Source organism: Vidua chalybeata, chromosome 10, assembly GCF_026979565.1.
Source record: "Vidua chalybeata isolate OUT-0048 chromosome 10, bVidCha1 merged haplotype, whole genome shotgun sequence".
Lineage (NCBI taxonomy): Eukaryota > Metazoa > Chordata > Aves > Passeriformes > Viduidae > Vidua > Vidua chalybeata.
The window spans coordinates 12,838,739-12,852,423 of record NC_071539.1 but is presented as its reverse complement, the minus strand read 5'-3'; the positions used below and the strand labels follow the sequence as shown (position 1 = coordinate 12,852,423).

Below are 13,685 nucleotides of genomic sequence, written 5' to 3'. Positions count from 1 at the left end.
CAACACAGCCCCAGAAATGCATTTTACAGAAAATGATTCTCCAAAGAAAATCATCAAATTCAAGACCTGTCAAAAACTACATGTTCTGCCTTTTTGTCCCTTTTCAGTAGAAGGAAACAGGAGACAGGGTCCAATTTAAAATTGCACTTTAATTTGCATATATAAGAGAAAGAAAGGCCACACATCCACTAGCCCATTCCAATTAGCCCAGCAGCACTCAGATTAAACTATTCCTCACATGTGACTGGTCCTTCTGGTTTTGATCACTGGTGAAACTGAATTCATGTGTGAAAGTAACACATAGCAATAAAAAGACGTATCATTCTGTTTTGCAGAAGAAGTGGGGGGTAGGATAATCAATGTTACTAAAAATAGCACAGGATGTGAACAGAACATACTGGTCAGAGCCAAACACGTCACAAAGAGCACGTCATAAATGTATCGGAATATAAAATATTTTGCTAATTTTAACTAAGTATTAACAACCATCCAGGGACTATCCTGACTGTAACTATGTTATTTCAGAAGATGTCACAGGTTTTCCACCAACTGCAATGCAAACTCTTGATACTCAGCACTCAGTACTATGGTGCAGTTGACAAGTTCCATCAGCTTGATGAACTTGGAGATCTTTTTCAACCTTAATGATTCTATGATTCCATTCTATGAGTCTGTGATCCAGTACCAGGCAGGCACTGTGTAAAACTGCAGGCAGCAAACGCACAGCTACAAATGCAGTTGAGGGCCAGGTCACAGCATCTAGCAGTTCCAACAACATTAGAGTTACCCCAGTCTATTTATGTGTGACTCTGAGGCAGAATATAGCACGCATTTGGTGGCTCTGACATTCACAAATCGAGTCACAGCAAGGCAGTGATATACAGCTTTTCTGTGCCTTTTCCCCAGAAGTTCATATTTTGGCCTTAGCTTCCCATTAGGTCACCTTATGCTTTCCTCATTTTCAGCAGACAAATCTGGCTTTATCAATTAAATTCTCCCCAGAAGGCACTCACTAGCACTGCTGATCAAATTACACAGATGCAGAGAAGAGTAATCAAATGTGGTAGTATCATCCATGCAGCTTGGAACATAAGCCAAAGAATATATGGGAGAATTTTAAGCAAGAAAGGACATTGTGCTAGTAGGTAAGATAATGCAGAGACACTGGAAGAAAACATGGAGAGGAAGCAAAAGTTAATCGTCACATTGCTTCAAACTCTAGCATCATTTTCAAAAAACATGAAAATTTCACATGCAAAACTGATTGATAACCTATTCTCAATTAAAGCACATGAAGCTCTATGTGAACACACGAAAATACCTTCTTATCACAGATGCCCAAAAACCAGAACACGTTGCCCTGAAATGTTCTGGAGTCTCCCTCCTTGGAGATGTTGTTCAAAACTTGGCTGGACAAGGCCCTGGGCAACCTGCTTTGTGCTATCCTGTTAATGTCTGCATGATACAGGTCAACCAAGGACTGAGATTAATAATTTCAGCTTTTCCTATTTGATTTATACTGCTCCTTTAATCAGATAAATAGAAAGGGAACATTCTTTTTTCTTGATTAACAATCACATCAAAAAGTTGCCATCTTTCTCATATTAAGCTATTGTTTAGTCAAATGCATTCAAACAGACAATCCATTTCAGTGTTCCCAAACTCAAAAGGGATTAAGACCTGATGAAGTGCTTTGAAGACAATGTACTGTCCCTCTGCCAGGTCTCCCAGGAGTGATACTGGAGATACCAGACCATTCACAGAGGAAATGTCCCTTCAGTACATATCACAGATGCAAAGGCCCTTAACAAAGGTAACACTTACAAATTCTGCATTCTTTAACACATAAAAAGGTAGCTCACGCACAAAAATGAATGAAATGCAGTTAAGTCCCAACAGTTGTGTGAGAGTTAAACATGAGCTTCTGGGGAAGGTATTTCCAAGTTGGCTCAAAGTTGTCAAGCAACTGCTGACACATAATGGTAATTCAGAAAAGGCAACTTTTGCTCTTAATGATCCAGACACAACTGCCTCAAAAACTGTGCTAGAAATTAAACCTGTGCTTACAGTGCAGCCTGCTCTGAACACTGCCTTGCTGACATATGGCCTCAGCATGCTTCCTGTCACTTTGAATTCTTCCAAGGACAGATGTGGGCTGTGCATTGAAGCAGGTTGTCTCTGTGTTCCCTGCTGCACTCAGAACAGCTGCATTACAGCTGCATGCAGCATTTACTACAGGAGGAGAGGAAACAGCCAAATGCTTTTGATAATGGGACTAGGTCCCTGTCCTTTACAGGAAGGATGCCAGGCTACTTGTGGTAAACTTTGCAAATCAGAAAATTTGCTATCAGTAAGTGAATATACACCGCTTAGCCAAGAAATACGGAAATAGTTGGCAAGCACTAAAATATTTTCTTTCAGCATTTAGCAGAAGACCTAAGATGCTTAACTGGAATTCTTCAAGGAAAGTATGAATCACACTGCTTTAATAAAAAAATCAACTTGCAATTTCCTTGCTTCATGGGGGAAAATAAAATATTCAGGTTTCTTTTTAATAGATTGATATGTTAGGGCATAATTGGAAAAAAAAATAATAACAGTTCAGGAATAATGGCTGTCATTCCCAGAGATCGCTGTGTTGTAGCTGCTGAACTTGAGAGAGTGAAGCCACTGAGTACAGCTCCATAACACAGTGACCCACCAGTTCATGTCCAGAAGTGACACAGCTCAGAGCATCTCTGTTCTTACCAGAGTTAGCCCAGAACGTAATCAGCCTTCCACAAAAATCAAGAGATGCTAGTGAATGTTATAAATGGCATACAGAACTCAAAAGACAAATGTGTTGCTATGCAGCACAGCAATGATGTCACTGCTGACATATATGTTGCATCAGCACTCATCAATATGGGGCCTTTTTCCCCATTGCAAAGGTGCAACATACTCAGATTATGGAACTGCAAATACAGCAGTAGATACAAAAAGCTTTTCACTTCTCGGTTTATAGCCCTGTTCATAGGATGTGTTTTCTTTATACAGAAAATAATCTCACATATATGAAGTTTCAGAAGTTCAACTGCTCAGCACACTTAGCAAAAATATTCTAATGTCACTCACATCTAGAAACTGAGATCCTTTTCTCTTAAAAAACTGTACCCCACATATGACAGCAAAAACTCTGATTCCCATTCTCTTCCCTGGCCTATACACAGTAATTCCATGAATGTCTCTGAATTAATTCTTCACACCCTAAAAAAAAATCAAAGGAAAAGTGGGTCCTCTTTGTGCTATATTCAACTAAGAAGTTCAGGCCCACTGAAAACAGTTATTTCACTCAAAAACTAAGCTGTGAACACTCTAAAAACATTGGAATTTCACAGAGGTTGTTTCATGTAATTTTACACATAGCTTTTATTAATTCTTCAATGATTTTTTTAAATGTGCTCAGAAACTGAATTAATAAAGGGTTCAAAAGGAACATTCATTTTGTACAGACTTTCAGGAAACTATTCTGACATTTTTCTCAACAAATGGAAATACTGTTCATGACCTGAGGGCTTTCTTTAAGGATCATAAATAGAACATTTCCTATTTGAATGGAACTAGAATTCCTAATGACATAACGACATTTTATACCTTCCCTCTTTCAATACCCATCTTTGAATCATGTCTGAAAAGCAACAATGTAATCCTTACAAATGCAGAACACCTTTCCTCCATTTAAAAGGAAGGATGAATAGAAATTGATGCTTTACCTCTAGCTTTTGTCACCACTATTCCTTTGCAGTTTCAGTCTCTCACATCTCTACTGTAAGTTATACTGTCACTGATAGAAGTTCTGGAAACAACATATTCAGCAATAAAAAAATGTTTAAAAATAATGTATTATTTTAGAATGTTAACACAAAATGCATTTTTATTACATGCTTTCTAAACTAGAAAATCAATTACACCTTAGAATTTAAAAAAAAAATTAAAACTTGCTTTTTAAAAAGCCCTATTACACTACACTTACACTTTACTTTGTTCAGGTATTGTGTATTTGGAAATCACAAAGCTCATTTCCTAGGATTGCAATGATATGTAGTTAAGAGAGGAGAACTTCCTAGTTAATTGCCTAGCCCAGTATAAACTCCTAGCTAATACTGAAAAAGCAATTCTTGAGAGGCAATTCTGCATTTTATGTGCACTAACATATTCACTTAAAATCTATTAAAATGTAAAATATTAAAAACCTGAAATACAGACTCCAGCACTCCCACATTAAATTCAATCCAGACTAAACTTCATGCGGACATATCTGTAAACCTCCAGTGCAAACCAGCTCTGTGCAGTGCTGCCCACCCAACTCCACTGTCAGGGGCCATCACAGCCCTGAGCACCTGAAAGCTTTGGTACTTGCAGGACTCAGCTTTGCATGTTTTTTCCTCTCTCAAAAACTCTTCATCTGGGAATCATTACCCTCAGATTTGTCTGAAGTTGGAGCCCTGGCTCATTCTCTCACTCTCAGTTCCACAGTGTAGCCAAGGAGGGAGTTGTGCCACTGCTTAGAGAGAGCTCCAGCCTGCCCAGCACTTGGCCCAGGCAGGAGGAACAGCACCACTCCTCCACAGACACCAAAGTGATTTGTTTTGTAACAGGGAATGAGTCACTCTCATGCCTGTTTAAGTTCAATTAAACATCTCTAGGGGAAATTTTATGATTAAACACAGAATCAACACTGTTGATGAACACCACATATTTATCCAGGCTTCTGGGCCTCTTTTAATATTTAATTTCTCTTTGATGACCATTATGTGTCTAGAACCTGAATTACTGACAAATTAGCTGGAATCTTCCCTCACTTTTCATATCCTTCCAGGTTTCTGCACTCTTCTGAAACAATGTCTTTCCTATCAAACTCTGTAAACCAAGTAATATTTGCTGGCCATCATGGCCCTGGATTCTGAGAAAAATTCTGTCCTGCACATGATTATGGACAATTATCCTGAGGAACTTTTGGAAACCCTTTCAAAAGGCACTCGCTACTTTTTGTAACACTGTTTTGCTCAGCTTCCCTAACTCACTTTGAGATATAACTCAGGAATCAGTGCTGCTTCCAAAGGCATTTCAAGAATTCTCCTGGCATGCCAGCATGCTACATGTTTAGTTTATGGAGAAATAAGTAGATAAAGTTCATTAAAACACATTCAGTACTTTAGCACTATGCACACAGATCTCACTGAACTCCATGGGAGATAAAACTAAGTTCCTGACAAGACTGCACCCTATAAAACAATTCATCAAAACATCCACCATGACTCACAGAGTGGGTGTGAGAGACCTGAGTAACTTAAAATCTCTGCTGAATCTCCTACTAGCAAGCTCAGACACCAGCACTCACCTGCTCCTGGCATCTGTGCAGGATGGAACTTTGTAAGATTTCTGCTTGAAGGCTTTTTCACATTAATATGTAGATTCCAAAGAACAAATTCAGCTGGGAATTTAAAGCAGAAGCAAAAGTGTGGATTTAATGGAAAGAAGTTCTTTCCAGGAGGAAACATATTCCGCCTATTACTGGAGTAAATTCAGAGTGGGGAAAAACCCTTCAAAACCCAAAGCACAAGCCAGTCCTTTGCCAGCCTGCACAATCTCTCAATTGAACGGTGCTTGGTGTCGTGAGGCATCCTAGACATCAGCAACCTTAAGGTACTCCTAACTCTACTGCTTCAAGGCATGTAGAAGACCATTTGATCAGTCACTAGACACTTTTGTTTCAAGCAGAATTCTAAGATGCAAGAATTTCTTCAAGAAACACAGACACTGCCTCAGCTGCACAGTGAAATGAGACATTTTCAGAACACATTATTCCTTCCACAACAGCTCCTCAGCTGACTGAGAATCCTGGCAGCTCCCACTCATCCTGGAGCCAGACACGGCTTCTCACGACACCTTGTGGCAGCAAGACCAGCTGACAGGGCTTTTGTCTTCAAAAAAGTAACTTAAGGCGTGAAACAACTACATTGCAGAAAATCAAACACAAAACAAAAAGCACCAGCTTATAATCAATTAATCTGAAGAACAGCAACATTTTTCAAAACAGGCATATTCTCCATAAAGACACAAAGCATAAAATAATAGAAGCATTATTTTAAAGTAATAAAGTCAGAAAACTGAAACAATCTAATGCAATTTGAAGTGCATATGAGCTATAGATGTACAACTATAATAATACAAGTATGAATTACTAACACTTAAAATATTCTTACCTATTTCTTACCTCTTTCTAACTAGAAAATTAGAATTTTCTTTGTACTTTTTTGCTTCCAGGAAGAGATTGGTTGAGAAGGGAAAAGCTTCATTGTCCAGAAACACAAGGACAAGCTGACTCAATTAGGCTAATTTATTCTGATATTTATGTTGCATGCAACTGGATAAACAGCAAAATAGCGAATCTTACTTCCCATTTGTTTTCAAATTATGTTTTGAGAAAATATCTTTTAATTATACCTGAAAAACAAAAATTGTGGTTCATTACTATTCTATTGCAAACATGTCAGTCCCAGAAGAATTAATGGATGGCCCACCTTGAAAAGGAAATCAGAGATAGCTCTAATTAAATAAATTAAGCCCAACAAAATTATTTAATATATAGTCTTATTTTCACAAACATCCTCATAAAGGCACACAAGAAGGATGTTTTCTCAGTCATTAACTGAGTAAACGCACTGTTTTTTGATGGAAGATATTTCACTTTCTCTCTATGCAACTTGGTGCCTGAAATCCTGACTCAGCCCCTCATACAGCTTCTGGAACAGTGGTAGCTTTTCCTGTCAGGGCAGAAACAACTGGCTTTGCCTAGACTTGGTTGGAGGTTAACAGAATAAAATACAAACAGGTTTTATGTAGTCAGAGGTGAGCACTGGAGGACAAAGAGAAAGCTTCTGGGAGGAATATTCAAGCAGAACTGCAACTCTTACTAACAGTCATGAAAGGGTTTTCAAAAGCATTTGCTGTAGCATACTCAAACCAATAAAACTCTGCACCAGAAATAACTCATATTTGTTCTTGAGATGTGAAAAAATAATAATCTACATTTCACTCAGGTCATGCACACTGAGATTACTGCACCTACTCATGTGTCTTCCTGACTGTCACCTGTTACTGTGTTTGGAAAAACATTAGAGTTAGCAAAGACAGCCCTGTCAGCACTAGGACTAAGGACACCAAGCACCTCATCCACCACAGGCTTGTCACAAACAACATCAGCACTGTATGAATCAGATAAAAAATTCCCAACATTAAAAAAACGGGCACTTTCCCACAGGGGTACTCAGAAGCAACAGACATTTAAGTCTGCAAAGTCCCTGAAGAACTGTGACTCCAGAGAAACAAAACAGACATTTTAAGCCCTGCCTAACCTCTTGTCAAGCTGCACACATTTACTTTGTGTGCAATACAGAACTTCAATTTAAAACGTGCTAGAGACCAAAAAGCAGAATGTTGCCCCAAGAAGATTTGCTGGCACAGTTAACACAAACTACAGTTTATGTGAGATTGTGAAGCATGGATTGGCCATCTGAAGCACAGATGGGGTCAAGCCCTCCTCCAGTATCATGGGTGTGCTTTGGCAAGACCTGAAGAGGTTGCTGGGAGCAGGGAGATAAGTTACCATAGACACTGCACACTGCAATATCCAGTGGAAAAGGTAACCAAGCTAAACAGAGAAACAGCCATGGGCTACAAATCTGCAAATCCTGACCTCCATTTGCCTCCACTCTAAAAAACGGTCTACAGACTTCTCTTGGACGAAAATCAGGTGTTTGGTAATTTCTCCAACCAAATTGAGGCAAAATCTCCACAGCATAACCGCAGCCCCCCTCCCGAGTGTCACCCCCGGGTGCCAGCAGCCATCCCCTGCCAGTGGCAGTGTCACCACCAGAGAAGGCCATGGAGACCTCACCTGTGCTGCCCCTGGGGGCTCCGCACTGAACTTCACCCTCCTGCTGAAGGAAACATTCACATCTCACCTCACCTGCTACTCCGGCTGCAAGGAAGTTTGGCTTCTTATATTTTTTTTTTTCTGTAAAGAAATCAAATAGACACTCAAATGGCCTTCAGGTGGAAGCTAAAATAAACTTGGAGAATGATATTACCTCAGTGAAGTAAAGCACATCTTCTTCTCAGAAAGCAGGCTGGGAAGCAGAGTGGTAGGAAAGTCATCCTCATAAATTGTGGAACCCTGACACAAGAACTGATCTCTCCTGCTTTTCAATGTTATTCAGATGTTATGAATACAAACCTTATTTGCAGCCATTGCTGCCTAAGAGATGAATGTAAATCAGCCCATGAGCCTGCACCAATCTGAGGGAGAGACCGAAGCTGTCACTGCTCTAATTTCTAACAGCCTCCCTTCCATCAAGGCATATCTAAGTTTCCACTCATATTCTTAGCTGCTGGGTTTTTTAATGGATACAATTCCATAAAAGTAGCTAATTATGATGAACAAGTACTTAGAAACGCTAACACAGAGCTTGAACTACCATGAGAGTGTTTCTAATTGTAATGAAGTAGCTTGTCCAAGAAGCATTGGAGATTCTATTCTTCCAAGACAACCTAATCAGAATGCACCAGCGTGCCAGGAAGCCCAAGTCCCCAGAGAACTTTCAAAGACTCGATTCAATTCCTTTCATTAAGCGTTAGGTTCTGCAAACCCAGATGCAATTTCAGTTAGGGAAGGCAACAATCAAACCATGTTCAATTTCCTCTATACTGAACTTTTGAGATTCTAAGAGTTCACATGACATATCATGTGGTTTTAAATTCCATTGTAATTGGTATCTCTCAAAACAGAAGACCTTACTTTAAAACATACTCTTTCCAGACTCATTGCACATAAGCAGCAAAGAACAGTGATTGTTGTGACAGACAATCTTATTACCACCTCCATCTCATTTGAGAATGACTTTTTGAGAAGTACTGGCAGTACTTACAATAAAGAAACAATTTTAGACCTCATTTTTATAAGGAAGATCACCTTGAAAATTATTTCTTACACAGCAAAGACTTTCACATTTACTTCACTATCAAGAAAAAATTTCTGTCCTGTAATCCAAAGAAATTCAAACCAGAATGAAGAGCATTAACCAAACACCTTTCAGAATCCTGGTAAGAACAGAACAAGCCTGAAAATTCAATCAAATGGAAAGAATATTCATTCTTTCTATCTTAAAAGAGACTAAAACAAAGGATGTGACCACGAGTCTTTAGTTCACTGATTTTGTTAAAAAAAAAAGTAACAAGCCATTTTAATGTTGCAGCTTTATTTAAAAGAAAGTGACTTTAGAGTTTTTGGTAACATATTTTTTATACAAAATTGATACAACAAAAAATAAACTCCAGCAGTGTTCTAGAGCAGATTACAGGCTGTAAACTCATAGTCAACTCACACATTGGAAAAGGTAATTTTGTTCAAAGCTTATTTATAAACCAGCACCAAGTGATCCCAAAAGTTTAGTTTTACTCGACATGCCAAAACCTTAAACTCACACTTCCTAAGTAAGGAGTTACTCAATCTCACTTGTATTTACCATAAGAGTTTTTTAGTTTTTTAATTTTTAATTTACAGTAACAGTTGTGATTAACTGTATGTAGGAAACACATCAAAATTTCCTACATTGCCCTCAGTGAGTAAAGCTCAACTTTTGTACACCTCTGAAAGTTTATAAGGAGTCATGGACAACAAGGTATTTGCACAAAACTAGGAATTGCCATTTACACGGAATTCAGAAGTCCCTGAAGAAATTTCAAAGCCCTGTAACAGTTCTTTCTGAACTATTTCCTTTCAGCAAGTCAAATTCCTTGATCTTGGATCACATTTTTTAAAAACCCTGCAGTACATCAAAATTCCAACATATCAACAAGCAGTACGAATAGGATCCAGCGGGAAAAGAGAAAAACCAAAACACAACAAGCCACACAATCCTGAAATCCTTTTACCATTCTTATCACATGCTCAGTAGAGAGCAAAACTCCTCCCAAAACTCTTTTATTTCTATTTTTAAGTTGTCTGAAATCAAGTTTCCCAAATAGAAAACCTGTTTTGGGAAGAAACTTTCTTATTATAAACCCAGTTCCTCAAACATCCCATTTTGGGGGTAACTTGGCTTCATGCAACCCTTACAGGCACAGGGAAAATGCTGTCCTCAAATATTAAGGCCATAGAGAACTACCAGATGGGGCAAAATACTAATATTCAAATGGTGAAATAATAGTACTGTAATTCTTGTATTTGCTCTTCTCTGTCATGCAATCACAACTGTACTTTGTAGAAGACAGCAGAGGTCTGCTCTCTGCTCATTTGCTTTTCACTTCATGATTCCTGAACTCAATTCGTTTTATTATGGCTGCTCATGTAAACGTTCTAGGAACAGCATCAGTGGAAAAGGATGCTAATCCAGTAATACCAGAAAATCTGCAACTTAAAAGTCTTCTCTAGAAATTGAAAAATTTCCTTATAAATTCCACTTCCTTTTCAGGCTTTTTGCCTTTTGCTTTCCTCTGTGAAACATCCACCAATCATCCTTTATTACTGCTCTACACCCTGTGATACCAATGTAAACAAAACCCAGTAGAATAATCAAGTTTTGCCAGAGGAAAAAAAAAAAAAGCACCATAACATTACATCTTTGCTCCTTTCAGTAAGTTATAGCAGCATTCTGAGACCAAAGCCTCAGCCCTCGAACGCTTAAAGCCTTGCTCCCAGGTCTTCTGCAATGCTTTGGATCCTGGTATTAAAACACAGAGGTATTGAACACAGGATGTGCTCACAGGAACATGGATAGGAGTTTCTGTAAACTGTGTGTAACAGACCTACTTTGTGCCTGGGGACATTTACTATGCAGATTTGGTTCTCTTGTGAGGCTGAGGAGTCACTGGCACTGAACAGTTTTGCCATAGCCACCTCTTCCAGCATCATAGTCTTGCCGATACTCATCTCGGACCTAACGAAGGGGGGAGAAAGGGAAGTCCAGAAAAGACAAGGAAAAACAATTACTCAGGAACTGTTACAACATTAAAATACAGTCATACTGACATCACAACATGTAAGTGGCTACATGGAGCTGTCTGACTAAACAGAAGGTAAAGTGCATCATGCAGAATAGCATCAACCAACTTCCTCTTTCATCGTGTCTGGGACTCTCTAACCAACACAGCCCAAGCAAGGATGGTCAGCATTGGGCTTTGGCAGTAGAAGCCACTGCCACCTGCTCCACTTGGGGTATGCCAACTGCTGTCCTGTGTGTTCCTGATAGCCCCTTACATTTTCTGGGCTTACTCAAAAGCATTATTTCCCCAGGCAGCCAAGAGTTGTTTCTGCAAGTACTTCTAGTGAAATTTACGAAAGAGTTATTTATTCCTAGTAGATTATACTGGCACTGATCAGGTGTCTTCCAGCGTTATCTTAAACAATGACTCCTAAGCTGCTATTTCTGAAATTGTTCTGTGTTCATTCAAAATCAAGAAGTTTAGCAAAGTCACCATTCCCTTAAAACCCCAGGCTGTACAACAACCTACCTGTCCCCCTGATCGTCCACGGCCATACTGCCTACCCTCCTTAAACCCTGCATCCCAGTCTGTCCTTATGATCCTGTCATCAAGCCTGGTCCCGTTGATGTATCGCATTGCATTTTCAGCATCTCCTCTGGCATAATACCTTAGGAATACGTTAATGAAAAAAATGGACTTCTATTTTCACCACATGGGAAAATGAACAATACCAAATGGGATACAAAACCAAGTCTTTGCTTGAACCACTTTTATGAAGTTATACCATCTAAGAAAATTGCCAGTGAAAGGGTGAAACATGCATTCAAGCATTCAAGCATTCAAGCATTCAAACATTCAAGCATTAAAAAGTTTGTCAATCATGCTGACATTTAACAGAACAAAGCTCTATTGCTAAAGAGTGGGAAGCCCCAGGCATGCTCCGTTCATGCTGCAAACTTTCACCAGTCTGGTGAGTTCACTGGAAGCAGTAACAGAATGATCCTCAGAAATGTGCACATAATGAAGTCACACTACAGGGATGAAAGGTGCCAACGGAAAATTTACACGTGTGTTTGTACGAAAAGAAAGGCCTTTTTACCTCGGCAAAGAGAATATGAATTTACTGCAGAGGTCAACTACCTAAGAGATGTCTGGGTTAAAGTGTCAAAGTGAAAGCCATCTGCTAAGCCCACTCCACATGCAGTGTATGCTCGAATACAGAATCACGGTTGGAAAAGACCTATAAGATTATCAAGTCCAACCGTGAGCCCAGCATTGCTCTCTCTCGTCCCACAGACGCTTTAGCAAATGATTAATTTTACCCTCGGAGAACTCCCCGGTGACTCAGAGCCTGCAGTGCAGAGCAGTTCACCCACACCCTGACCGCTCCTGCCGCGCTGCACAAGGATACTCCACGAAGCAGAAGCCGCAGGCGGTTTTCTTTATTTTGTCCAGCCCCATGATGACCTTCTTAATATCGCCGCTTTTGCCGAAGAGCTCGTGGATCTGCTCCTCCGTGGTGTAGAAGGAGAGGTTCCCCACGTACAGTGTGCAGCTCTTCCTCAGCAGCCGCTCCTGGTCGTACCGCGTCCCCTGAGGCCACAAGGACACAGCGTTACCTCGCGGCCCGGCCCGGCCCGGCCGGACCGCGCGGCGCCCGCCCCCGGCCGCGGCTCACCCTGAAATGCTGGTCCCGGTACTGGCTGAGTTCGGCGTAGGAGTCGCTGCGCAGGATGCTCAGCGTGCCGCCGGAGCTCATGGCGGCGCTGCCCGGCCCGGCCCGGCCGTGCCCAGCACAGGACGGACCGACGCCCCCTGGCCCGGCCGCGCTGCCCCGGCGTCCCGCGCACGCGCCCCGCGGCCGCGCAGCCAATGGCGAAGCGATGCGCGGCTCTCGCGAGCGCGGTGGGGCGGGGGTGTGCGGCACCTCTCGCGAGAGCCGCTGGACGCCCCGCGGGCGGGGGCGCTCGGGCGCCGGGTCTCGCGAGAGCGGCGGCCATGGCGCTGCTGCGGGCGCTGCTGCTGCTGCTCTCCAGCCCGCGGCTCGTGGAGCGGCTCTCGGAGTCGCGGCCCATCCGCGCCGCCGCCCGGGTCACCGCCAGCGCCCTCACCCGCGGCCAGCGCGACCTGGCCCCGCGCCTGCTTCGCCTGCGCGACGCCTTCCTCGCCGAGCTCAAGGACGGCGCCCGCGCGCGGGGGTGGCCGTGGCCGCGCGGGCCGGGCCGCGGCCGCCGGCCCGGATCAGCACCGTGATCGCCGCTTCGAGCGGGAGGCAGCTGCGGACAGCGCCGCGGAGGAGACGGGAACCGCCGCCGCTTCCCTGCGCCGAGCGTACGGAGCGCGTTGGAACCGGCGGGTGAAGGGGCCCGGGAGCAGGTGACAGCGGAGCCCCGGCAGCCGCTCCGGATCCCGGCCGTGCCCGGGCCGCGGACTGGACGGTGCGTTCCTCATCGCGTGGCCTGGAGCGACTCCTCGGGAAAGCATGAACACGGGAAGCTGCTCCTCATCGGTTTCATGGATTTCCATTTCAAAGACCGTATACACGTCCCACGGTTCTCAGGAACAAGCAGACTCACTTTATAATCACCCACAATGCTGTGAAGATTGTCACTTTAAGCGCTTGATAAGAAACTTGAAATAAAATCACAATTCTCACAGGA

The 13,685-nt window shown here is 42.2% G+C and overlaps 2 protein-coding genes across 7 annotated transcripts in view; one reads left to right on the top strand and one right to left on the bottom strand.

Moving 5' to 3' along the window:
* NCBP2 (nuclear cap binding protein subunit 2) overlaps positions 1-12,889 on the bottom strand; it is a 40,051-nt gene extending 27,162 nt beyond the window's left edge. For 3 of the 6 annotated variants that reach the window (XR_008432527.1, XR_008432525.1, XR_008432528.1), the window contains exons 1-4: positions 12,704-12,889; positions 12,437-12,618; positions 11,554-11,692; positions 10,853-10,979 (exon numbers count right to left, since the gene is read on the bottom strand). Coding sequence is in view for 2 of the 6 variants with exons in the window: in XM_053951353.1 (XP_053807328.1) it covers positions 11,455-11,692; positions 12,437-12,618; positions 12,704-12,784 (501 nt within the window). In the remaining 4 variants the exon portion in view is untranslated. The other 3 variants (XR_008432526.1, XM_053951355.1, XM_053951353.1) reach the window with 3 other exon arrangements.
* Positions 12,890-12,926: 37 nt separating this feature from the next.
* NCBP2AS2 (NCBP2 antisense 2 (head to head)) lies at positions 12,927-13,685 on the top strand. The gene has a single exon (XM_053951356.1). The coding sequence runs from the start codon at positions 13,024-13,026 to the stop codon at positions 13,276-13,278; it is 255 nt and encodes an 84-aa protein (XP_053807331.1). The 5' UTR covers positions 12,927-13,023; the 3' UTR covers positions 13,279-13,685.